General features: G+C 40.5%; 1 protein-coding gene across 2 annotated transcripts; it reads left to right on the top strand.

Moving 5' to 3' along the window:
* The first annotated feature begins 3465 nt into the window (after positions 1-3465).
* brdt (bromodomain, testis-specific) lies at positions 3466-24050 on the top strand. Of its 2 annotated transcripts, XM_044017330.1 has the most exons (20): positions 3466-3873; positions 6406-6676; positions 6810-6947; positions 8599-8737; positions 8819-8940; positions 9815-10168; positions 10255-10383; positions 11022-11222; positions 13813-13994; positions 14107-14384; positions 15724-15837; positions 15920-16090; positions 16323-16378; positions 16483-16639; positions 17824-17894; positions 18811-18871; positions 18946-19052; positions 19446-19639; positions 22771-22990; positions 23084-24050. In XM_044017330.1, the coding sequence occupies exons 2-20, from the start codon at positions 6485-6487 to the stop codon at positions 23147-23149; spliced, it is 2952 nt and encodes a 983-aa protein (XP_043873265.1). In that variant the 5' UTR covers positions 3466-3873; positions 6406-6484; the 3' UTR covers positions 23150-24050. The 2 variants fall into 2 exon arrangements, with proteins under 2 accessions (XP_043873265.1, XP_043873266.1); XM_044017331.1 differs by lacking the exon at positions 3466-3873 and having other exon boundaries at positions 6334-6676.
* The last annotated feature ends 682 nt before the right edge of the window (positions 24051-24732 follow it).

Raw genomic sequence — 24732 nt, 5'->3', positions numbered from 1 at the left:
TGGATCAAACTTGTGATTTTTTATTTTTTATTATTTGGTTATAGTGAAATGAGCATTTTCCAACGTATTTTACAAAGTGACCAAAACTTTTGTTTCCCTGTTGTTAAAATGTTGACAACTAGTGAGAATGAGCTGCAAAAAATATTCTCATGATATTGAAGACTTGAGCTTGAGGAGATTTTATAAGATTTATTTTCCACATTTTAGGTTGGTGTTCCACTACAAAATAGTACCTACTCAATGTGGGCGGAGTCATTACTGCACGGCTGCGTGAAACTGCCGTGACACACACACACACACACACACAGAGACAAACGAGTGACTAGTGACTTGTAAAGCAGTTGTTTTCAGTGTAAGTGAATCATTAGAATCAAAAGTATTGCTGAACGTAATGCTGCCAGTATCAGACGAACAGAAACAAAAATCCACTGCCTCAGATATCACAACTTGGCTCCTAACACCACACAATGAATCACGCCGAAACTTGGGTTCCGTTCTCAGTTTTTTTATTGTTAAAATAACTGACAATAGCAGGAAAGCCGACGCGATCTCTTATTGTTGTAGAGCATTCTTTTTTTTTGTAATACAGGGTTTTATGTCCTAAATCATTGTAGAGACACATCTGAATTCTATTTAAGCTTAGCTTTGTCTTTTACTTAATTGAAAAGCCTTAAAAACTAAACCACATGCCGCTGCTGGGCTAGTGATCAGACATCATCCAGCCGCCTCTTTGACCTGCAACATGTGGGGGCAAATGTAGCATAAACGTGATCAAACAGCCAGTGAATAATAATCATAAGGTTCTCAGTGTCGCGTCGTAAGTTTGCATAAAAATAGTGAATTTCAAATCTCGGTCAACAGCAGTTACACCGATTTCTACCACATGCATGCAGAATGATATATGAATCAAAATACTGTTAAGTTATGTGCATTGAATATAGCTTTGAATTCAAATTTAGTTCTGCATTTTATGCTTTGAATAATAAGACATTCTAGTGGGGTCATGCTGTAAATACAAATATGTGGTTTTTGTCGCCCTCTTATGGACGATTAAATCACACTTTTCTTCTTTTGATTATTATTACATGCACTTTATTGAAGAGTTGTAGCACTTGAGTTCCTTCATATTACAATAATATAATACAATACTAGTGTGCTGTAATAAAAAAAATACTCCAAAGGGATTAAATGAATATAGTCAGCACTGTAAATGAATTGGATCCAGAATTGTTTTGAACTTTTTTTTTATCAATAGAGGAATTATTACTGCGTTCTATGAAAAAAAAACCCGTTCATGGAAAGTGGACCGAGCCACATCGCCCTGAGTGATCGTGGTGCAGATGGACTGGACCGTCCAGGTAGTCCAGAATCAGATGGAGTGTTTTGTTTTGACATGTTTACGCGTGCATGAGAAACGTAAGTCACCTCATGTTGTTTCATATTTGATGCTGTTTTATATTGTTATTTACCACAGATTGGAAGTATTACTGCTACAGTTATCAGAACTAGAAGTAGTGAGGCAGCATTGATGTTCTCCTAAACTTCACGTTCTTTTGGGCACTCACATGTGACTTGTTTGTTTCCATAGTTACAATTGAATCAACCTGTTGCAGTTATGACTGGTTTAATTCCACTGAAGATGACTAAATGCCACAGTCAGCTTATAATGTTTAGCCAGTAGATGGCAGTAAAAGTTTTCTAAACAGTATATGTTGTTGTAGGAGGCGTGAATGTGACTTGCAGCTGAGGATAGGAACACAACAGTTCACACACACACACACTGGTTCTCCAACAAACGGGTTACTTGTTGATACTTATCTTTGCCAGTGTCACTCAGAGGAGTGTCCACATGTTCACTCATGCATGTTTTTTTGATTTGTGGGAGAAAACTGGAGAACCTGGAGAAAGCCCATGCATCCATGAGGAGCACAAAAAAAAGACCCTCAGCCAAAGCAGGATTTCAACTGGCAACCTTCTCGCTGTGTGGCACAAGTGCTAGCCACTACGATGCTGTTTGGCACTCTTAATTATGTACTTGTCTTATAAATCAAGTGAGAGTTCTTTCTGCACCTTGCGTAGTCGCCGGCACCCCACGTCAAAGTCCATCGAGAAAATCAGTGATTTTACATCAGGAGCAGGAGTTGTTAAATCCACCGCTGCCTCCATCAGTGAGTTCAGATGTGTCATTTTGTAACTTTGGTATTTTAAATACTTCTTTCAGGTTTAATCAGTGACACAAACTTACCAAAGAAGACAGCAGTACAGCAGCAGCTCCTGTGTTCTCGCAATCCAACAACGCAGATTGTGCCAGAGACAGTTAGTGGTTTGAAACTGTCCGAAACTGAGATTAAGCAGCTGTCATATTATTAAAATGTCGGCGACTTAAGCAGAAGCATAAACAATCTCAAACACAAGTACATGGCAACTGTGGAAGGGAGTGAACTTTAGTGGTTTAGTATTGTTTTGGGGAGTGTATATTCACTTGAGACAAACAAATAATCCCTGTTTCTCCTCACATTTGAAATATCAGAGGGCAGAGTCTCTTCCTCTAAGACCACCTCCCTCCTGAACAAGCTTCCTGCCATTGTCAGGAGAACAGACACTGTGTCAGGATTTCTGCTCCCATTCAAAACTCATTTAGGACGACTGGCATTCGGAGGAACAAAGCATTACTTTCCATTTCTAAACGTTCCCCCATATTTTGTCTTTGCTGTGTGTGTGTCGTAGAATGGTCATGCTGAACATGCTCGTCCTTATCTTTCACCTCCAGAGTTCGGTAAATAACATACCGTAGTAAATATTAATATATATATATTTGGCAGTGAAATGTCAAGAGTTCCTGTTGAAATGTATTTGATTGAAGCGTTTGAAAATGAGGAGAAAATTAAACCAGCTTTGTAAGAAATTGCAGCAAAAAATAAACAGAATAAATAAATAAATGTTTTCCTTATAAATATTTAAGTTTCCATGAATTATTTCATTTGCTTAATAAGTTCCTTGCACAAATTCCCTCAAACCCACACCTTTTTGTTTTACCCCATGGCGCCGCCTTGTGGTCAAAAGGCTCAGCGCATTACATACAGACGCGCCTTTAACGTTACATATGCGGTGGCCAATCAGCGGTGAGATTCTCTGGATGACGTCACGTACTCGCCAGTTGCCAGACTCCGCTCGTAATGGAGGGGGACGCGTACAATCGCTGTGCGTGGGAACTCGAAGCTTTACGACAAAAGAAACGTCTGGTTTCGCACGAAAGTCGATGAAACTCGGCCACGGATGGTGTTGTCGACCACTCGAGAGAAGGCAACCACGCTATGGTTGATGGTGAAAAGAAACGCACGTTAAGCAACTTTCCCGACTCTGCGTTAGCTCTTGAACGCCCCGCCCCGCCCACACTGCAGTACCCGCCCTTCTCTCGTCACTGTCCTCCTGCCTTGTGTTTGCAGCCACGGAGCAAAGAGAAAATGTCATAGCTTCATCACACTAACACACGCAGCAGTGACTTCACCCTCGGGAGGATTTGACCACTGTGCTACTGTCAGTAACTCAGTCCTCACACTGGGTTTCATCAAATCTCTGGGATCCCTCTGTGACGACGGGTTGCCATTTTGTGTGGAATACGCAAAACCATATGAATCTAACGTCTTTGTAAAAGTCAGTGTTAGCTTCAAATTCGCAGCAGACACAGCGGGTTGCTCGTTTATCGTTCCGGGCGCTTTTTTTATCAACACAAAACCAAACTGCAACACGTTGAAAGTTGAGCCTACGCCAATCACTAATGGAGCGTCGAGCTGTGCGGTATAAATGTGAGGCTGTTAACGTAGACACACGCGTCTCCCGCCGGCGAAGAGTAGAACGCAAGAACCTGTGAAGGTAAAGCACGGTAACGCCTCACGAATGCAAAGCCTGCTTTGAATCCACGCCGTTTTTAGTGCAGCTGTCATTTACCGTCAACCTAACGAGACAAGTCTATATTTGAGCTACGAGGCTAGCGGCGAGCCTAAAGGGTTATGTCAGCCGTTAGCCTGGCTGTAGCGCTAGCTTGACGTTAGCTAAACGCAGCCAACGTTGCGCGCTTCAAGTACTAGAGAATACACATGACGCGACTTGACAAATTGTCCAACTTGTCTCAGTGGACAAATATAAACGACACAGGTGTGTAAAGTAAGCCCAGTGTTGTTGGTTGCCGTGTGGAAGCTAAGAGGCACCTAGCTAACAGACTAATGTGCCATTATTCGTGAGTGATAACCTACGAATAACTTGCAAATGTTAGCTAATGTCGCTATAGGAGTAGGTGACTTCACGGTCGCGTCATTTTAGCGAATGAAATGTGGACACGGCGTGGACACCCGGCTCAAAGGCACAGCACAGTGTGGGTGTGTGTTGGCTAACGCTACACGCACACTTAGCAGTGGGTGTGTCGGAACTACACGTGTTAGCGCGAGCGCTTGTCAACACAGCAGCACGCGCAGCCTGTCGCAGCCAAGCATAGAGATTCATCTTCGCGCGCACGTGTGTGTGTGTGTGTGTGAGTGATCCTGTTCGTCAACTGAATACACGTTTAGATTGTTGTCACCCTCAACAAGCTAACTGTTTCAGATGCTAGTATGTTAATAAATCAGCATGTTGAAATGAAATAATCTAGCAGGAATATTAATCTCTCCACATGGCTCACCATCACGTCTCAAGTACCTGTGATGAGGTCACCAATCTCCCAATTGAAAGTTGCCAATGTTTACTTTATTTAAACTTATAATCAACTTAATTTTAACAAGAATACCTATTAATTTACCACTTATTTACCGTTCATTCATCAATCAGTATGAATCAATTCAATCAATTTTATAATTCATATTTATGATATTTACATGTGCATGTCCCCAACAAAAGTAGCAGAGTAAAAGTCGTTCTGGACCTAAGTGGATTTGTGTATGAAAGTTTTGTGTTTTAATTGGTTATATTTGAAAAAAATAATAAAGTAAATGAAACCAATACGAGAACTGGAATGTAACTCATCTGGGTTGAGTTCTGATTCTTTCTATCTCTATAGTAAAGTTGTACGTTTAAAGACTATGAAAAATGTTTAAACAAAAATTAAGGCAGCAACTATTTTCATGATTGATTCATCTTTTGATTATTTTCTCAGTTGATTGATCAGATGATTGGTCCAGAAAATGTTGATCAGTGTTTCTGAACAACAAACTGAAAATAAATAATGATTTCTTTATTGTATGGAGTGTTCACATTTAAGTAGCTGAAAAATCAGACAGCATGTTTTAATAAGAAAACAAACTAATTAACAGATTGTCTAGATTTTCAAATTAATTTAGTAACCTATTAATCATTGCAGCCCTAATAGAAGTTTATTTTGGCCTAACCTTGTACGAATATACAGCTAAACAAGCCTGTAGTTTGATGTTACTTTGTGGGCAGCAGTTGAATATTATTTATCATATGCTCAGTTTTCTCCAAACAATTGTGAAAAATGTTGATCTGTGTTTCCTAAACTAATCTTGAAAGTTTGTCATAAAAGACACAACACAACTATACTAATAATTAAAACAGTATGATGACAATAACAAACAAAGAATTAAACATGTCTTATTTTGCGTCCTAGTCATTTTAGGGGAAACGTGGAGGCACAAAGCTCCTTGATTAAGATAAAGCTGCTTGATTTTTATTTTTAAAGTCACATTTGTATTTATTTACAAAGATTAAAATTGGGATATGATTAATAATAGGAACAGCAGATACGTTTTACATGTTAACTGTATTTTAATTTAAAAAAAAACATTTTTTAAATCACAATGATTTTTGAAATCTGTCACAAAACAAAAATAATTCTTATTTTTCTAATTCTTATTTGAAAATCAAACTTTTTTGTGACAGTGAATTAATGCAGAATTTCACCATAGTGTGTATCCTTATCAAATCACTGCAAGGTCTTCCAATTTTAGGATTGCACTTTGTTTTATTGTGATGATTATGCAGTGGATTGCGCAGCACTTGTTTTATTGTTGCCTTTTAGAGCTGCAACTAATTATTGTTTTCATAATCAGTTGATTATTTTCTCAATTAATCGAGTAATCACTTTGTCCATGAAATGTCAGAAAACGTTTTTTAAATGTTGATTATAAAGAGAAATAATGACGTTCTCAAATGTCTTGTTTTGCCCACAAACCAAAATGATTCACTTTTAATGATTTATCTGTTATGTGCAAAGAAATGAAGAAAATATTCACATTTAAGAAGCTGAAACAATCAGAAATCTCGTTTTAATCATGAAAAAAGCTTCAAACGGATTAATTGATCAAAATAGTTGATGATTCATTTAGTAATCGAGTAATTGCCTTTACTCATTTGCATTTTGTTTAGTTAAGATCCTGAAACGGCTCTTGTCTTTAGGGCAGCATGTGATGATCACAGAGTTGCAGGACGACAAACTCCAGTCGGCTTCCACTCTTGTCAGCCTTTGGACATCAAAATGTGTGATGTTAACCCCTGCCCCACTGTGAGTGGAAATCCTCCTCCACCCATGGTAACCAATCCCAAGAGGCTCGGACGTGTAACCAATCAGCTTCAGTATCTGGAGAAAGTGGTGATCAAAGCTCTGTGGAGGCATAACTTTTCCTGGCCCTTTCGCCAGCCGGTTGATGCGGTGGCCCTGCGTCTCCCTGTGAGTTTAAAAAAAAATCTCATTAGCAGATTAGACAGAGCGTCACAGCCTGACTGTGAATTTACCTTTAATCCTGAGTTTTCTGGAAGAAAGACTTTGGTGTATTTATTCCTCTGTCTTTGTTGCTTTTCAGGATTATTATACAATTATTAAGAATCCTATGGATCTTGGCACCATAAAGAAGCGTCTTCACAACACGTACTACTGTGAAGCACATGAATGTATAAAAGACTTCAACACTATGTTTACCAACTGCTACATGTACAATCGGGTAAGAGGATTTTCTTTGTGCTGTTACGCGCCAAAGTGTGAAGTGAATGTCAGATATTGTAGACTGATTATTCTGTTTATTATTGACACAAAAATTCACATGACAGGTAGGATGTAATGCTGCCCTCCACAGCTCAAAGTTCTTCATCGCAGGCTTAATCACAGTTCAAAATGGCCACAGGCACTGAAGTATACATTTTATTTAATTCCTTTAATGTACAGTGTTTGGATGGGAAACGCAAGAGATTTGAGACGAATATATCGCTAAGAAGAGCCACTTCCATCTTGCGTCTCTTCTTTTTCTTCCTTCCAAAACTAATCTCATGGCGGGATGTACACTAAGGGGTGTCATACGGCCCTCCACAGTTGGAAACTCTCAATCTGCACTTCAACAGATCACACAGTTCTTTACCACAGTTCATTCCTCATTCCTTCTGTCTGGATTCTTCCTCTCTCAAAGCTCTGTTCAAGGCTGAGAATCTTGCTGGTCTTGTGTGTTCTGTAGTTCTTCATCACAGTCTACAGTTTGTTTGTTTTTTAAAAAGAGAAAAGACTATGTTGCTTCATATTCTCCCATAAAGACCATGAAGGAATGCCAAAACTACCTTAATAGCAAGGTGAAAGCCCCGAAGTCCAGAGAAAGTAAAAACAACTGTTGCCATTCTCTTTTGAATTGACCACATGAAAATAAAGCATATGTAATCATCTCTGTATGTCCATTGTCCACACTGGCACAGACCATCGTCTTGTTTTTTTTTCTGTACTCTTGCTATCAAAGGCAGGAGTCCCTTGATGACTTTGAACAAAGAAAGGTAGTAAACGTCACTGACTCCCACCGCCTTAAAGCAGTGTGATCACTGTGAAGAACAAGAAGGAAAAAGAGGACAGAGACAAAGGCAGCGGCAACATTGCAAAAACAAACACGTCTTCTTCTTTAATCGCTTTAAAACAAAGATCCTTTGCTTTTTCGTAGACTTCTTTTGTGCACTTTAGGGACACCGTCTTCTACAGCAGCCCAGTCTGACAAGTTGTATGTTATTCATGCACATACATCTGTCAAATGGTTTCCTCGTCGGGCTGCAAACTTGGCTGGTTTGGTGCAGTGCTGAACTTTGAACAGGGATTAAGAACTTTGAACTGTAGAGGGCAGCGTTCTACGTCTCATTCTACAGCCTGCCAGAGATTATTATTAAAACAAGAGCTACACAAGTAAGGTGTGACTGAATTAATTGCTCAATTGTGTAACTATGTTTTCTTTCATTATGTTATGCCATTGTTTACCCTTTATCTTCATTATTCATTGTTTTTTTGTTGGTTTTTCCTAATTCATAATTTCATATATATATATACATATGTATATACGTGTGTGTGTGTACATATATATATATATATTATGCTTTTTGGCAATAATTAAATTTTCTTTGCCACTTTTTTCAGATTGGAAATCAATTGAGAGGGCAGATCAAGGGCAACAGCAGATATTTTAGTGGGCAGATCAAAGACAGGAAAGATTAAAGAAAGCTTGCATCAAAGCAAAGGCATGAGCACTTTCCTGGCTCAGCATGCCCAACTGCATTGCCTGCAGAAATGCACATGCGCCACGTGTTATTTTCTCGCCAGTAAATGTACAATATTTTTCCTTCTTTTCACAGCCTGGAGATGACATAGTGTTTATGGCACAAACTCTGGAGAAGCTGTTTTTGCAGAAGATTTCTCAGATGCCCAAAGAAGAGAGTGAATCCACAACAGTCTCTGCAAAGGAACCAGTGAGAGTGAAACAGGCAAATGCAGGTACACCGTGCAATAGCAGTTGCCTGAGATGATATTGATCAGTCTGTGGATTAAGAAGTGGATTATTAAAATGTCATGCAGGTGTTCTGAAGCATAGACCCATGGTCTCTGAAGTCGTTCTCCAACAGACGGTGACAGTCATTCCGCCTGACATGCCTCAGCTCATCCCACCCATGCAGCTGTCAACACAAATTGATGCAGCAGTGAGTATTATCATGGTTTGCAAGCTGCTTGAATATATTTGATGTGCAAAAGTCAACTGTCAGGAAAAAGGTTTTCAGTAAAAGATGGAGTAGTAGTTTGTGGTCAGAATAATAATCTATTCCACTATATAATAAACGCTTCTTAGACTTGAATGTACTTGAACTACTAAAGTTGCTGTCAGTGACACAAATAGAAGATAAAATAACTATACTTATACATTTTCAATAAGTGTATAATCACCCGATTGCCTGATTTTATGGGGTTTTTCATTACCACACAAAGAGCATTTATTGTTGATATCAGTAGCCAGGTCAGCCATTTTGGATCATCAAGTTACAATAGGCTTCGATGCACAAACTAAACATCTTTTAGTTTTGATGCTAACGGAAGGCTACACGTTTAATGATTAACCATTTGTTTTAGTCTGCACACAAATATGACATTTTGCTAAAAAAGAGTCATTATTTTTGAAATCACCTCACGCACACTTGACAAAGTCAACAAAGTAAACAACGTAAAATAAAGACTCAAATTCACTCACTAAATTAAGGGGAGTTCTCATTCTCCTCATCCTCGTTCCTTAAGCCTTGATGACCCAGCCCTAAGCATTAAAGGGGGGGGGGGACATCAGGACTGGGCCAGCCCACAAACATGGAGGACCGCCTCTTTGTGGAGTTCTGGCACCTGATTGGAAAGGCATTATACTAGAATGGAAAATAACATGTGTGGACCACCAGATCCTCGTTTTAGCTACTTTGAACATGCTGAAGCCAGTGGAACTCGACGTTTAAAATGTCAAAAACATTGTTTAACTACAGTGGACGTAGTGTTTCATTGTCCTCTTTGTCCTTTCTTTTATTAAAAAACATTCAGATGAAAAAAGGTTTTAAGAGGAAAGTCAACTCGCCGCCCTCCTCCACCTCGGTGATCACCACCAGCAGCAAGGCTCCTCCTGCTAAGGAGCACGTGGCGCCATGCAAGTCATTCTCCAGGAGAGGCAGCGGACGGCCCATCAAACCCCCCAAGAAAGACTTGCCCGACTACGAGGATAAGAAGGTGGGACTGTCGAAGCAGCTCAGGTTCTGCAACGACATCCTGAGGGAGATGCTCTCGAAGAGGCACTGCACCTACGCGTGGCCCTTCTACGCCCCTGTCGACGCGGAGGCGCTGGGTTTACACGACTACCACGACATCATCAAGCAGCCCATGGACCTGAGCACCATCAGGGTAAAATGCCTCGAGTGATTGGAGTGTGCGTCGTTACGCTCAGTCGTCGGATCAGTCCTCCTCACACGGTCTTGTTACTTCCGCAGAAAAAAATGGATCAGCGAGAGTACGCGCACGCAAAGGAATTTGCCGCAGATGTGCGACTGATGTTCTCCAACTGCTACAAGTACAATCCACCGTCACATGAGGTGGTCTACATGGCAAGAAAACTACAGGTATACAGTTAGCCAGTCGTGTTTTTCAACACATTTTTAAGATCTATAAACCAGTGGTTCCAAAAGACTGGGTTGGGACCCACGCATGGGTCACGGGGGATTTATTTCTGGGCTATGTTTTAAATAATATGAAGGGAACCAAGTAATTAATTTACCTTGAATGTCATGGAAAATGATCTGTTCACAAAGATATTTAATTTGCTCTTGTCATTTTCAAAGAAAAAAAAAGGCGGGTCCTTGTGTAGAAGGAAGTGTTGGGAAACACTGCTATAAACCATGTTAATAGTGTTTTCTTTGTCAAAAAGCAGAGTTTACATTCATCATAGCTTTTTGCCAGAGACTGTTTAATGGAAAAATGTCTCTGTTCTCTCATCTTAATCCCAATAATATCATACTTTGCAATTAATAATCAAAGTACAGTTGTTTTCAGTCGTGAACGCCAGAAAATGTCCAGAAAAAATGGTTTGTTGATCACACACTATGACAAAGACAGTGGGAGATCAGGTGTGTGTACAACAGCAGGACAAGCTGCTATTGTTATTATTATTATTATAATGTTTATGCATTGCACAAACACACTTTGTAATCGCTTTGAATATATTTAACCCCAGATGTTGAAATATTTTTTGTGTCCACAGGAAATATTCGAGGCTCGTTATCCGAAGCTTCCACAAGAACCCGAGGTTTGTTCTGCTCCTCCTCGTCAGCGAGTCATCAATGGGAAGACGGACAGAGTCGGCAGTCTGTCGACCTCTGCGAGTTCTTCGAGTGACAGTTCCTCAGAGGAAGGAAGTTCATCAGAGGAGGTGGCCATGCAGCTTGCCAGCTTAGAGGAGCGGGTGGGTATCACACATCTGTGGACACATCGACTCGCCTCGGCATGTTAACTTGTGTTTCCACTAGAGCTGAAACAATTCATTGATTAATCGATGACTAAATTAATCCACAACTATTTTGATAATCAATTAATGGATAATCAGTTTGAAGCTTTTTTCCTGATTAAAACAAGATTTCCGATTGTTTAAGCTTCTTAAATGTGAATATTTTCTTAATTTCTTTGCTCTGGGTAACAAAGAAATCATTTAAAGTGAATCATTTTGGTTTGTGGACAAAACGAGACATTTGAGAACGTCGTCATTTCCAGGTTTGACGAACACCGAACAACATTTTAAAGATTTTCTGACATTTTATGGACCAATCGTTTAATCAATTATGAAAATAATTGACAGATTAATCAATTATGAAAATAATCGACAGATTAATCAATTATGAAAATAATCGCTAGTTGCAGCTCTAGTTTCCACTAGCATAGCACCTAGTAATAATAATAATAATAATACATTTAATTTAAAAGCGCCTTTCAGGTCACTCAAGGACACTTTACAACACGATAAAATTAAAATCACACAATTTCGTAAAAAATAAAAAAATAAAAAAAGGAGCACATAAAATCAACACAATAACTTAGGGGAAGTGGTGGTGATAGCAGGGGGGGGTTAGAGGGAGTAGGCGGTCAGGAACAGGTGAGTTTTCAGTTGTGATTTAAAGAGGTGGAGAGAGTCGCAGTTACGGAGGTCAGGTGGTAGTGAGTTCCAGAGCTGGGGAGCAGAGTGGCTGAAGGCTCTGCCCCCCCATAGTGCTGAGGCGGGCAGGGGGCACAGAGAGGTGGATGGAGGAGGAGGATCTGAGGGAACGAGTGGGGATGATGATGTGCAGGAGATCAGACAGGTAGGGAGGGGCAAGGTTGTGGATGGCCATGTATGTGTACAGGAGGAGTTTGTAGTTGATGCGGTGTTTGACAGGGAGCCAGTGGAGGTGCTGGAGGACGGGGGTGATGTGGTGGTGTGAGGGGGTCTTTGTGATGATACGGGCGGCTGAGTTTTGAACCAGTTGAAGTTTATGGAGAGACTTTTGGGGGAGGCCATAGAGGAGAGAATTACAGTAGTCAAGACGGGAGGTGACGAGACTGTGAACAAGGACGGCTGTGGAGTGTGGGGTGAGGGAGGGGCGGAGTCTGTTGATGTTGCGGAGATGGAAATAAGCGGTGCGGGTAGTGATGTTGATGTGTGAGTGAAAAGAGAGTGTGCTGTCGAGGATGACACCCAGACTCTTTACCTGAGGGGAGGGGGAAACTGAGGAGCTGTCAATGGTGAGGGAGAAGCTGGTTACTTTAGATAGGGTGGATTTAGTGCCGAGGAGGAGGAGTTCAGTTTTATTGCAGTTTAATTTAAGGAAGTTTGAGGTGAACCAGGTTTTTAGCTCAGAGAGACAAGAGGTGAGGGAGGGGGGTGGTAGTGTGGAATTTGGTTTGCAAGAAAAGTAGAGCTGGGTGTCATCCGCAAAGTAGTGGAACTGGATATTGAATTTACGGAGTATGTGGCCAAGGGGGAGGAGATGAAGAGAAGGGGCCCCAGGACAGATCCCTGGGGCACACCTGTAGTGACTGGGGAAGGTTTTGAAGTGAAAGATTTGAGCTGTACAAACTGAGTGCAGCCTGTGAGGTAAGAGTGGAACCAGCTGAGGGGAGTGTGGGAGAGGCCAATGGAGGAGAGTCTACTGAGGAGGATGGGGTGTGAGATGGTGTCAAAGGCAGCACTCAAATCGAGGAGGATGAGGATGGAGACAGAACCAGAATCAGCTGCAGTGAGGAGGTCGTTGGTGATTTTGATTAAGGCGGTCTCTGTGCTGTGACGGGGGCGGATACCAGACTGGAAGAGATGGCCGACACAAGAAACAAGTTAAAAAGACTTAACAGTCCTAAAAGTGTGGGTTAATGTCCAACAATGACCAGTCTAAAATCTCAATATTTAACAGAGGAGTCTGGTGTATTTAGTGACATCACTGCTGATCACGAGCGGCATCACAAACCTGCTGTGTTTCAGTCCAGTGACTGTGTCAGACGGAGTCTGTGCTCCGGTCATGGAGGAAGTCCTGAACAAATCGTTTAAATGAGCTGATTCTAATGATTCACTGAAAACAACTGCTTTACAAGTCACTGGTCACTCGTTTGTGTCGCGTGTAAAACGATGCAGCCGTGCCTTTTCCAACCGTGAACTGAAACTAGTGTCAATCTGTAACCCACTCACTCTCCTGCACCAAAGTCCACATCAAGGCACACAGGAGGTGTTGATCCACTGCTGCCATTTGATATTTTATGACTCTGGTGTTTGGAATCCTTCATTCAGATTAACACTCTGTGGACTTTGGTGAGGGAGAGTGAAAAATCCTGAACAGATGATTCACCTTTACTCCATAATCCTTTTGTCCTGGTGTCTCCTCTCGTAGCACTGTTCAAAAACAGCGGGTTAGCTCGCTTCGAGGCAGCAGAGGTGCACACACTCAGCTCTACTGTATGTGTCGGTGCCTCGTACGACGACACTGCAGAAATCACCCCATTGTCCATTAATGGCAGCGATTTTTAAATTTCAGTTGAAAGCTGTCAGTGATCAGCTAAAGAGACTCTCTCAGGACCCGCTGATGAAACCAAAGAAAAAACACAAGTTTAAAAAGGAAAAGAAGTCCAAAGAAAAGGACACAGCTGGACTGAAGAACAAATCCTCCAAGTGCAAATCTGTAGTGGAAAGAGTCCCCTGCATGAAGAGCTCTTCTTTGTGAGTAATCCTTTAATATGGTCATTAATTGCGCCTGCTTACGCTGCCGTGCACTCTGTGTTGTGGATTCACTGTCAGATTGTGTTGTCTGTGTGTGTTGGCATGGCAACAGACAAAATATTCACCGACTGCCCATAAAATGTGAGGACGAGGTCCCGTCGCTACCGATGACCAACCAGGAGAAGAAGCTGTTGAAATCGGACATCCGCAAGCTGCCCGGTGACAAACTGACCAAGTTGTTGGAGATTATTCACACCAGGGAGTCTCGTCTCAGACACTTGTCTCTGGAGCAGATGGAGGGTGCCCTTGACATTCTCAAGCCTTCCACACTGAGGGACCTGCAGAGATATGTTGCAGCATGTCTGAGGAAAAGCAGCAAGAACATCAGCAGTAAGTACACGCTTTCCTCTGTCAATAAATACCACTTTTGTATTTAATTAGTCAAATTAAAGCACACTCGGGATCTTTGGAGTGTTGTTGTATGACATACTTGCACATAGTTCTTGTTGTGTACACGTTAGGGGTAGGTGATAGGGGTAAAAAGTAATATCTATATTATCTTATATATATATATTTTTTTTTTTAAATAACAATAATGCGTCAATATCCTTTCATTTATAACTCACACATTGTTGCTTACAGATGACATCAATGGACACAAAACAGCTTCTATTTTCTTTAAAATGTAGCATTCAAGTGTAACTTCACTTCAGATTTATAACCAAACTACAGTGAAGAAACATTGCACTAAGAAGCTGCAACTAACGATTAATCTGTCGATTATCTTCAACATTAATCGAGTAATCGTTCGGTCCATAAAATGTCAGAAAATGTTAAAAAATGTTCATCAGTGTTTGTCAAACCTGGAAATTATGTTTTTGTGCATAAAACAAAAAAGAGTTTTAATGATTTCTTTGTTATCTGGAGCAGAGAAACATTTAAGAAGCTTAAACAATCAGAAATCTTGCTTTAATCATGAAAAAAGCTTCAAAACGATTCATTGGTTATCAAAATAGTTGACGATTCATTTAGTAATTGATAAATAATCGATTCATCCAGTAAATGTTTGAGCTCTAGTGTCTCTCTAATCTCTTGTGTCGCCATGTTTTCTCCCTATACCACGCGCGGCTAACCTGTGTACCTGTGAGAGGTCATGTGACACTGAATTCTGCTAATAATGTCAATTGGCAAGTCTTTAAAGCAACAGTCACAATATTATTATTTGATATATCGTGAACGTGCTCTGTGAAACATAAAGAAACTTAACAAAAGACTTAAGTCTACCACATCTTAAGTATACTTTTTAGAAAGCTTTTGTCGACAGGAAAGTGAAGTTAGTTTACTTTGTAAACCGCTCACTCCCCTGCAGCGTGATTGTGATTGATTTGAGCTCACAGGGACACAGACGTGTTTAAGACCATTGATTGATCTGATTGGTTTTACCGTAGTTAAACAAACTCAGCAATCGAGGCAGCAGTGTGACAATCATTGTTACCAGCAAGAGGTAAAGCAGTATCATCAAGGTAGTTTATATCTACAGCACTTTTAAAAAAGTAATGCAAAGATATACAGCAGAAAGACAAACAATGAAAACATTATCAGATTATTATTATTATTATTATTATTATTGTTATTATTATTATTATTAGGAGCTGGCTCTTGTGTTTTATGCAGCGGTTGTTTGGTTTGTCCAAAGTAAAGTTTTTGCCCCATTTTTAATGATGTCCAGCAGTCAAAGAAAAGGTCTCAGGAATAATGCAGAATGGGAAACAAACAAAGACAGCTGGGAAATCTGTGGTCTCCAGTAAAGAGCAGCACTTAATTATAAACAAGAAGGCTGCAGGTATGACCCGAGCATTCAGAAACAGTAATGATCGTCACCAATAAACTGCAAAACTACAACTCACCCCTCTGCTTTTCAACAGCCAAGATCATCACCTCTCCTTATCTGAGCTGCCTCAGTGACAGCAGCAGCAGCAGCAGCAGCAGCAGCAGCAGTAGCAGCAGCAGCTGCTGCAGCTCATCTTCCAGCTGTGACAGCAGCAGCAGCAGCAGCAGACATTCAAACACATGTGACAGCAGCGACTCTGAATCAGGTTAGCTGCTCTCGTACCTTATGTTTGACCTCTCTTCTCGCTTATCTCCTTTACCAGCACAATATAGACACGTTCATCTTTATTTGTTTATTCATCAATCTCTTGCTATCATAACACAAGCAACAATGAGTATTTATGTGAGTAATCAAATGATTAAAATAAACAGCACAGTAGAGCAAAAGTTCATCAATACACACAATGTACACACAATATTAACGTGCGTTTGTTTCAGTGCCAAAAATAAAGAAGCAGAAAAGCAGTGAAACTTGCCAAAAGGTGAAGACAAAGGTAAATACCATGTAATAATAATAATATTAATAATCATTTACTGATTGTTATTATGAGATTAAAAAATGTTGCCTTTTAACAATGACGAGTCTCTTTAATCAAAGGTTGCACGTGTGGGCTGCAGTAAGCCGATAAGTAAGCCAAAGGGTTTGACAAAAGCTTCAGCCCAGACGTGTCCACTTCCTCCTGCAGAGGCTAAAGGTCATGTGATGCATCACAATGAAGACCACGCCTGCAATAAGCCCACTTTATGCCCTCCAGGTAATAATGTGTGTGTGTGTGTGTGTGTGTCTTGACTGTGTTGTACGTTTTAGTTGTTGCACACGCTGAACATGTGATTCCAAGTCGTCAACTCAGTGAAACTTTTCATGCGCGGGGGGTTTTGCTGTGAGCATGAAGCTGTAGTTGGATTTCTGCTGCATTTTTCTGTCTCTTTGTGAGCAGCAGAACTAAGGAAGAGAAGAGCACAAACAAATGTTTTTGGCAGATTTTGGATACTCTTTCTGTAAGGCTGCCATGGGTGTTTTTCTACTTTTCACCGTGGACAAGATGGGGATTCGAAAGTTATCAAAGGCTTCACTCAGCGTCACATGGTTTTGACGCTAGGGGCCATTAAAGTTGTAGCTAAATCTGATTGACAAGGTCCAATCTGAAGCAGCGATGCTATGACTGATAATAGTCCGGCCTTGAAGACATCTAGATATAAACATTAAATGTGGAACAGAGGCCACACTTACCATATTCTACAGTTCTGTGTGCTGTTCTGATCCAACTCAAAATGAATGAAATTGCTAGAAGCATTCATGAAGATGCTGTGATTAGCGTTGGATGGATGGACAGGATTGGAGTGAGCATATTGGAGGGACAGCACAAGTCAAACGGTTTGGAGATAGAGTCAGAGAGTCATGGTTGAGCTGGTTTGGTCTCTTGCGGAGGAGGGATCGTGATTTTCTGTATCGGACAGAGGACATTGAAGATGGAGCTGCAGAGAAGGTTCATGGGTGTTGTGAAGGAGGACACGAGGGTTAGGATGAGATGGAGGAAGATGATGATGATGATGATCCGCCGTGGCGACTCCTATAGGGAGAAAGCAAAAAAAAGAATCTGTACACACAGAAGTGTCCCACTGGTATCTGTAGACATGTTTCAGTATCACGTAATTGTTTAATTATCACCTTTATCAAACATCTGCAGTTCACTCTCACTCACTTTCAAGCCAGCTGGAACGCACTATAAACTAAGATGACATTAAGATTATTAAAAAAAATGGAAACGTAAGAAATGTCAAATGTATATTGTCTCTCAGTCTTTGATTCTTTCTTCTCCCTCTTCTCTTTAACCCGTGTTGCATTCACTGTCCTCTCTTGCTGCATGTTTGTAGCTTCTTACCGCTCACACAGCTGTGATGCATTTACTGTCTGTCCCGTGACTCTATCCTTCCACAGATTTGTCCACCCTTCTGTCCCCCATGGTGTCTCCAGCATACATGACTGAATGGGCTGCTGCCAGATTTGAGGTATGCTGTTGGCGTTGATAGTTTTATATCTTGTGACATTCGTTAAGATGAATGTTGGTGTCGACTCGTAGCTCTGAACCATGAACCAAAAACAAGGTTCACTTTTGGAAAAACTGATGTTTCGCTGACAAGTGAAGTGTGAGTAACCTAAAACAAACCCGTTATCTCTCATTCCCACAACAACAGAGGAAGTTGGGATCAAAAGAAAGAAAAATAAAACTGACACAAATGTCACTTGGGTCAATTAGAACATGTTGTATGAGTAAAAGATCTGTGAAATAAAATACATTTTCAAATTGAATCCACCTCCGTATTAGAATGTGAATTAAATACAGCAGCATCATAATGATAATTTTAAGTTTATTCTTCACTTGAGTTTTCAACAACAGCCCTTTAACTTCATCGTCATATCTAATCCAGTGTTTACGTGCATGTTTACTCTATATCGTATTATTTGCACTCATTTATAAGCTACCTCAATTACCGTCATGTTTTATTTAAATGTACAGTATATGTTGTTTAATTTTAGTTAGCAAATCCTTATTTTTATTCTATTCTTCTTTTTTTTCTCTTCACACATAGCCATACAGCACCTTACCTTCAGAGTTTAATTTCTGTATTTCGTTGGAATGACAATAAAGAATCTTGAATGCTACATTCTAGCCATTGTAGTTTGCTCTTAGTGTTTTAAATTTGAGTTTTAATATAAAAATGAATCACAAATGTCCACATTTAATGCAATTATCAGTGTTCTTGGTGATATCGCAGAGGCTGCACTTTATTGTAAATCAACAAAAACATACATATATGCATAAATGTTGTTGTTGTTAAACTACAGGGTAGTTTAAGCTGAATAAAAACAAGTGCAACAACATCTTACCAACTGCTGCTTTAAACTAAAACTTCCTTTGCGCAGGGTCCACTGCTGTCCCCGCTGAGGGACAGTCCACTACAGTCCAGAGACGAGACAAAGTCAGGTACGCCTCTATAACGCTTTTACTCTGGGGCGGGAAAAAAAAGCTTAGCATCTACTAATACTTGATCGTCTCAGATTATAGATTTCCCGATGACGTCCTGGACGGCGAGTTAAATCACGTGCCTTACACCAACGCAGCAAGTAAACCTGCCGAAGAGGAAAAACCTCAAATACCCAAAAAGGTCAGAACGGTTTCAGTGAGTTTACAACATCATGATATTCCTCCTGACATGTTGAGTGATTCTGCAGAGCACGGGATTCAGAAATGAAATCAAATTAAGTGTTTAACTTAAACTCAAGTTCAGTTAGGCTAAAAGAAAGAGACATTTCATTTTTATTATTCATGCTTTTTTATTTTTTTATTTGATTTAAATTGATTTGCAGGATTTTGCAATACATGCAATACAATGCAAACGCAATACATGCAATACATTTTTCCACCACCAGAGGAAGTCAAAGCATTTCAATGATAATTGCCACTGTGTGAGGACTATCTGCCCTCTAGTGGCCAAATATAAAGTTGATCTGCCCACCTCCCTTTAATGAGACTCTAAACAGAGACTGTTCTCTTCTAGGACATTGTTCTGAAAAACGCTGAGTCATGGGCGAGACTCACGAGACAGTCTGTCACCGTCACTGCCATCAAGTCGTCGAGGGAGAGCTTTCAGCAGTTCCGTAAGGCTGCCATGGAGAAAGAGGAGCGTGAGAAAGCACTGAAGAAGAAACTCACTGGAGAGAACAAGGAGAAGGAGGCGCCGGAAAACTACAGGTATTTAACACTCGTGGTTATGAATCCTTTCTTTCTGCCACCACTGAATTCATAGTGTCTTGTGTTCAGAGATGATCTTCCTCATGTGAGTTACTTACAGTTGCTCACTGGATATTTTCTCTTTTCCACACCATTAACCCTAGAGATGATGGTACGCACAAAGGCTAGTAGATCAGCCGTTTCTGACGATGCTGTTTGACTTTTAGCTGCTCATGTTGACCACTTATTCCCAGAGTCTGATCTAAAAACAACAATGTTTGGATTCCTTAATCCAACATGTAGCATATCCCTTTGAATTGTCTCTTTAAATGAATAGTTGTAAGAGAATGGGTAGTAAAAATAGTTAATGAAAGGTTCATGATGGTTTCTCATCTCTAGACCATGTCTAGTCTGTATTGCTGCCATGTGATTGACTGATTAGATATTTGGCCTGTGTACCTAATAAAGTGGCCAGCGAGTGTGCGTTTGTTTGCGAAACTGAAGGTTTCGTACTGCACCTGTTTAAAGTCTGTAGAAGACATGGAACGATCCTCTTTCATGGTGACATGTTTGCTACAGCAACAAAAGTAACATACGCTCCATTCTCACTGGTCCAAAAGCCTTTTAATCCAGTGTTTAAATGTTTTAAATCATAATTTGTGGGTTTAAAGGCTTCAGTATCAGTAGTAACATCAGACCCATTTGTTCCTTTAGCTTTCCCATAGAAAAAAAGACTATAGTTTTGTATTAAAATGATTTCTGAAATAAATAGATTTTATAGATATAAGTTTATTATTTAAAAATTAAAAATGTTGTTCTAATTTGATGCTTGCTCAAACATTACCTCAAGTTGAAAAATCTTGGGCTCGATCTAATTTTTAAATTATGATATGTGATTAAAATATTGTCTAGAAATAAATGACCAAAACATTTCAAATTTGTATGTGGTGTAAAGGTAGATTGTAGTCCTTGATTACCGAAAAGAAATACCATTTTTGTTCTTAAAGCACAAACATATTTTCCATTTTTCATGAAACCGTTTTTTTATCTGCATCAATCTTCTTCCTCCTGAACATTTAAGGATCATTTGTGGATATTTCTCAATCTGCTTAATCTCACTTGTAGTAGTAATTGAGAACATTTGAGAACATCATCATTTCCAGGTTTGACGAACACCAGTCAACATTTTTTAAGGCTTTCTGAAATTTTATGGACCAACCGATTAATCGAGAAAATAATCGTCAGATTAATCGCTTATGAAAATAATAGTTACAGCTCTAGTGTCCTGAAAGGCACTTTTTAAATAAAATGTGTTCTCTCTCTCTCTCTCAGAAGCTTTTCCAAAAATTTCCAAAATTGAAACTTGCGTAGACTGTAGCAGTAGCAGCGTTTCTCTGCCTTTTAACACTTGTAGTTTTCTAACAGATGAAGAACATAAATGTATAATTGGAACTCTGGTGAGCCTAATGAAACACACTTTGAGCAGTCCTGATCTAAACTAATGAGTTAAAGTGGACATATTATACCCTATTTCTCCAAGTTAGTTCCCTGGTGTCCTAATGAACATGTCAGTGACATGCTTTGGTCAAAATAACATAAGGATGAAGAATCATAGCAGTTCAATAACCCTGCTAAACCCGCCCCTTTCAGAATGCTCGGTTTCGTGCATGGTCCCTTTTATATGCAAATGAGACACAGGCAAACACACGCCCACTTCTTCCAGGGGGTTTCTGATTTGTCCTCTTTACAGCGCTCACTCGCTCAGCTCCTGTTCCCTCCCCTCATTCCTCTCCCCCTCCCTCCACTAGTTCTCTGACAATATCAACATGGCAGCGTGAGCAGAAAACAGCGAGAGTGTCATCACAGGAAGAGACGTCCTACATAAGGATCGAGCCGAACACTGTCCAACTGTAAATCAGTTAAAAACACTTAGGGACAGCACCGCTGATCCACAGCTGATCGCTGCATAAACAGCTGCTGTATGTGACTGTATCAGACTGAGTCTGTGCTCCGGTCATGGAGGACGTACTGAACAAATATGTTTAATTAGGACGTGTCAGAATGGTCAGTTATGACCTCTGTGTGACCTTTTCTTAACAATGTGTGTGTTTGTACGTCGCTGACTAAATACAGCGACCGCTGGCCGCAGTCTGATGTGAAGTGGTGCGAATACACGAACACACGTTTGCTGACTTTATCCGGCACATTAGCTTCATATATAAAATCCTCTGTAAAACACTGTGCTCCACTGTGCAGCCACCAACAGCACACTTGTCCCTCCGCGTTGACATAATACCCTCTTCCTCCCTCGCCTGCACTCTCGCAGGGACAAGGTGGAGCTAAGGTGGAGCTCGCGAAGTAAACTTACTGGTGGGACGGTAACATTCGTGTGAAATGCACATGCTGCCGTCATAAGTGCAGGGAATTCATCAAGTGTTTTATCGCCTATACTTACACTAAGGGGGACCACGAAAACATGACTGAGTATTCTTTTTCCACACTTTGGCGACTGGTAGGGCCTCCAGAGTCCCAAATATAAGTATTGAAATGGTTAAAAAGTTCATTTTGCATAATATGTCCCCTTTAAAGACAGACTGAAGAAAAAGATGCAAAATAAAATTATCACTAATGGCTCTTTTCCACTGTGGTCCCAGCTCGCCTCCACTTGCCACAGCACAGCATGGTTTAGGTTGGTTTTCCACTACAAGATACTTGTACCTCCTCAACGTGGGCGGAGTCATCACTGCAGCCGTGAAGTGACAGTTGTTTTCATTGTCACTGAATCATTAGAACTAGTTCATTAAAACTCTTTGTTCAGTACTTCCTCCATGACCAGAGCACAGACTCCGTCTGACACAGTCACTGGACTAAATACACCAGACTCCTCTGTTAAATACTGAGATTGTTTTCAGGATTGTTAAGTCTTTGTAACTGATCTACAGTTGGCTTGATTCTTGTGTCGCACGTCTCTTCCTGTGACCTCGCCAGAGCAGGTACATTCAAAAAGTACTAGGTACTTTGTGGTGGAAATGCAACTTAACCGTGCCGCGGTGGAAACTCGTCGTAAGAGCTGGAGTAATGTTGACGCAGGAGTGGAAAAACCACCACAGGGCAGAACAAAGGCTTAAATAACAAGCTCACTCTCCATCCAGCCTACCAGATCAATGCAGAGCTGAACAAAACCCACAACCCGCTGAAGAGGAGCCCGTTTCACCCGAGAGCATTCCCACAGACGTCACCTCAGATGCCCCCAAAGAGGTGGAGCAGCTGCAGTCTCCCAGGGAAGCTCCTCCGGTAACCATACAGTGCCCCGTTGACAAGCAGCGGGAGATTGCGCGGAAAAAGGAGCAGGAGCGACGCAGGCGGGAAGCTGTGAGTCCCTCATGACTGTGCTTTACTGTCCTTTGTAATGATTTGTGCTCACAGGGTTTACAGTTGTGTGTTTACCTTTTGTCCTTTTTATAGATGTGTTGTATCGACATGACTATGCAGCGGGACATCATGACGACATTTGAGCTCAACCTGGACTAAAACAAAATAAATAAAAATACAACACCTGGGATTTACTTGAAACTATGTTCCCATTCACAGCAGAGGAAGAAAAGGGATTTAATAAAGTCTCAAATGTTAGTCAATGTTTGCACTGATGCACTCTTTGGGTTTGGGATTGTTGGGGCTTTGAAATGTGATTCCTGTTTTCTTTGTTTTCCTCTTCTTTTCACACGTGTGGATGTCGCCGACTGACCGCTGCGTCCGTGCGCTGCTGTAAAAATGCCACACTGTTGTCTTACTTCCTGTGTTAGGATGCTGTTATGTTGAGGTTCACTGGTTAAAGGGATAGTTCAGGTGGAGCTGACACATTGTCGCCGCTTACCACACGGCGCGGGACCACTTTACAAAATGATACGCCTGCTTAAGTCCACAATGTCTCTGGAGTAGGTTTTACACTGTTGGACTGGAAGACAGGAAACACAGGAGCCGCTGGTCTCCCATTGGGAGGGAGAGCAGTTTAGAAAGTGACACAAACTTCCATTACAGTGACAAATGTATTCTCAACAGATGGACGTGTCATTTGCTTTTCACCTGACCTTTCACCCTCCCTCACACTATGTTCTTGTTTCCATTCCTCTGTTGATTGTAACCAAAGAAAAGATGCTGAATGTTTACTGAAGACTACTTCTCTCTATGTTCTACTGTGTGTGTGTGTGGGTTTATGCTCACACACACACACACACACACACAGCTGTGAGTTATTATTTAGTTTCTCAAATGCTGCACCACGTACACATCAGCACTGACTGATGGAAAATGCACTGCACTTTGTTGTTCATACAGTTCTGCCTGTTCCAATCCTGATTTCTTTGGACATTATATCAGTATATATCGTCGCTTAGCATTGAAATATGCTAATAAAAGTAATATTTTTTTCTTATCCGGAATAATAAAAATTATTTTCACTAAGCAACTTCCATCAATTCATCGTGCATCCTGTTTTATTGATTCCACACCATTGTCTAAGTGTGTTTATACTGTGTGTGTGTGTGTGTGTGTGTGTGTGTGTGTAGGTGAAATCTTGAATACAAAAGGTAAGTGAAGCTAATGAAGTGCCTAAAAGGTGTATTCTCTTAAATGGCCATTCGGGGTCGAAGAGTTAATATGTGAGTCAATCACAATATGTTTAAAGTAGTTCAATTCAAACTCAATTCAGTTTTTCAGAGAGAGGTATATACTGTATGCATATACTGTATATACACCTATGCATTTTTTCATACCTTTTTGTTTTTATAGACGTACAGCAGTCTGAGAACAGTGCAGGAATAATATAATCTAAAGGATAACAAAGAAGAAAGGAAAGAAATATTGAAAAGATAATATAAAATAAAATAATAGTAATAATAGATAAATAAAAATAGTGATTACAGCAAAACCTAAGACAGTATCAGCACCGTGCATCCTTGCCACTGATGACTCATGTTTATTATGTCAATGTATGTATTAATCCATTGGAGTTTAGTAAGTGTATGTGGAGTTTTTTTGGGAGGATACATGTCAGCTTTAGTGAGGTGGTAACATTCACGAGCAGCACAGTGGGTGAACAGGGTACATTATATAGT

This window comes from Solea senegalensis, unplaced genomic scaffold (assembly GCF_019176455.1).
Source record: "Solea senegalensis isolate Sse05_10M unplaced genomic scaffold, IFAPA_SoseM_1 scf7180000015300, whole genome shotgun sequence".
Taxonomy (NCBI): Eukaryota; Metazoa; Chordata; class Actinopteri; order Pleuronectiformes; family Soleidae; genus Solea; species Solea senegalensis.
Note: the sequence above shows the minus strand (reverse complement) of the source record. Positions and strands in the feature narration are given on the sequence as shown.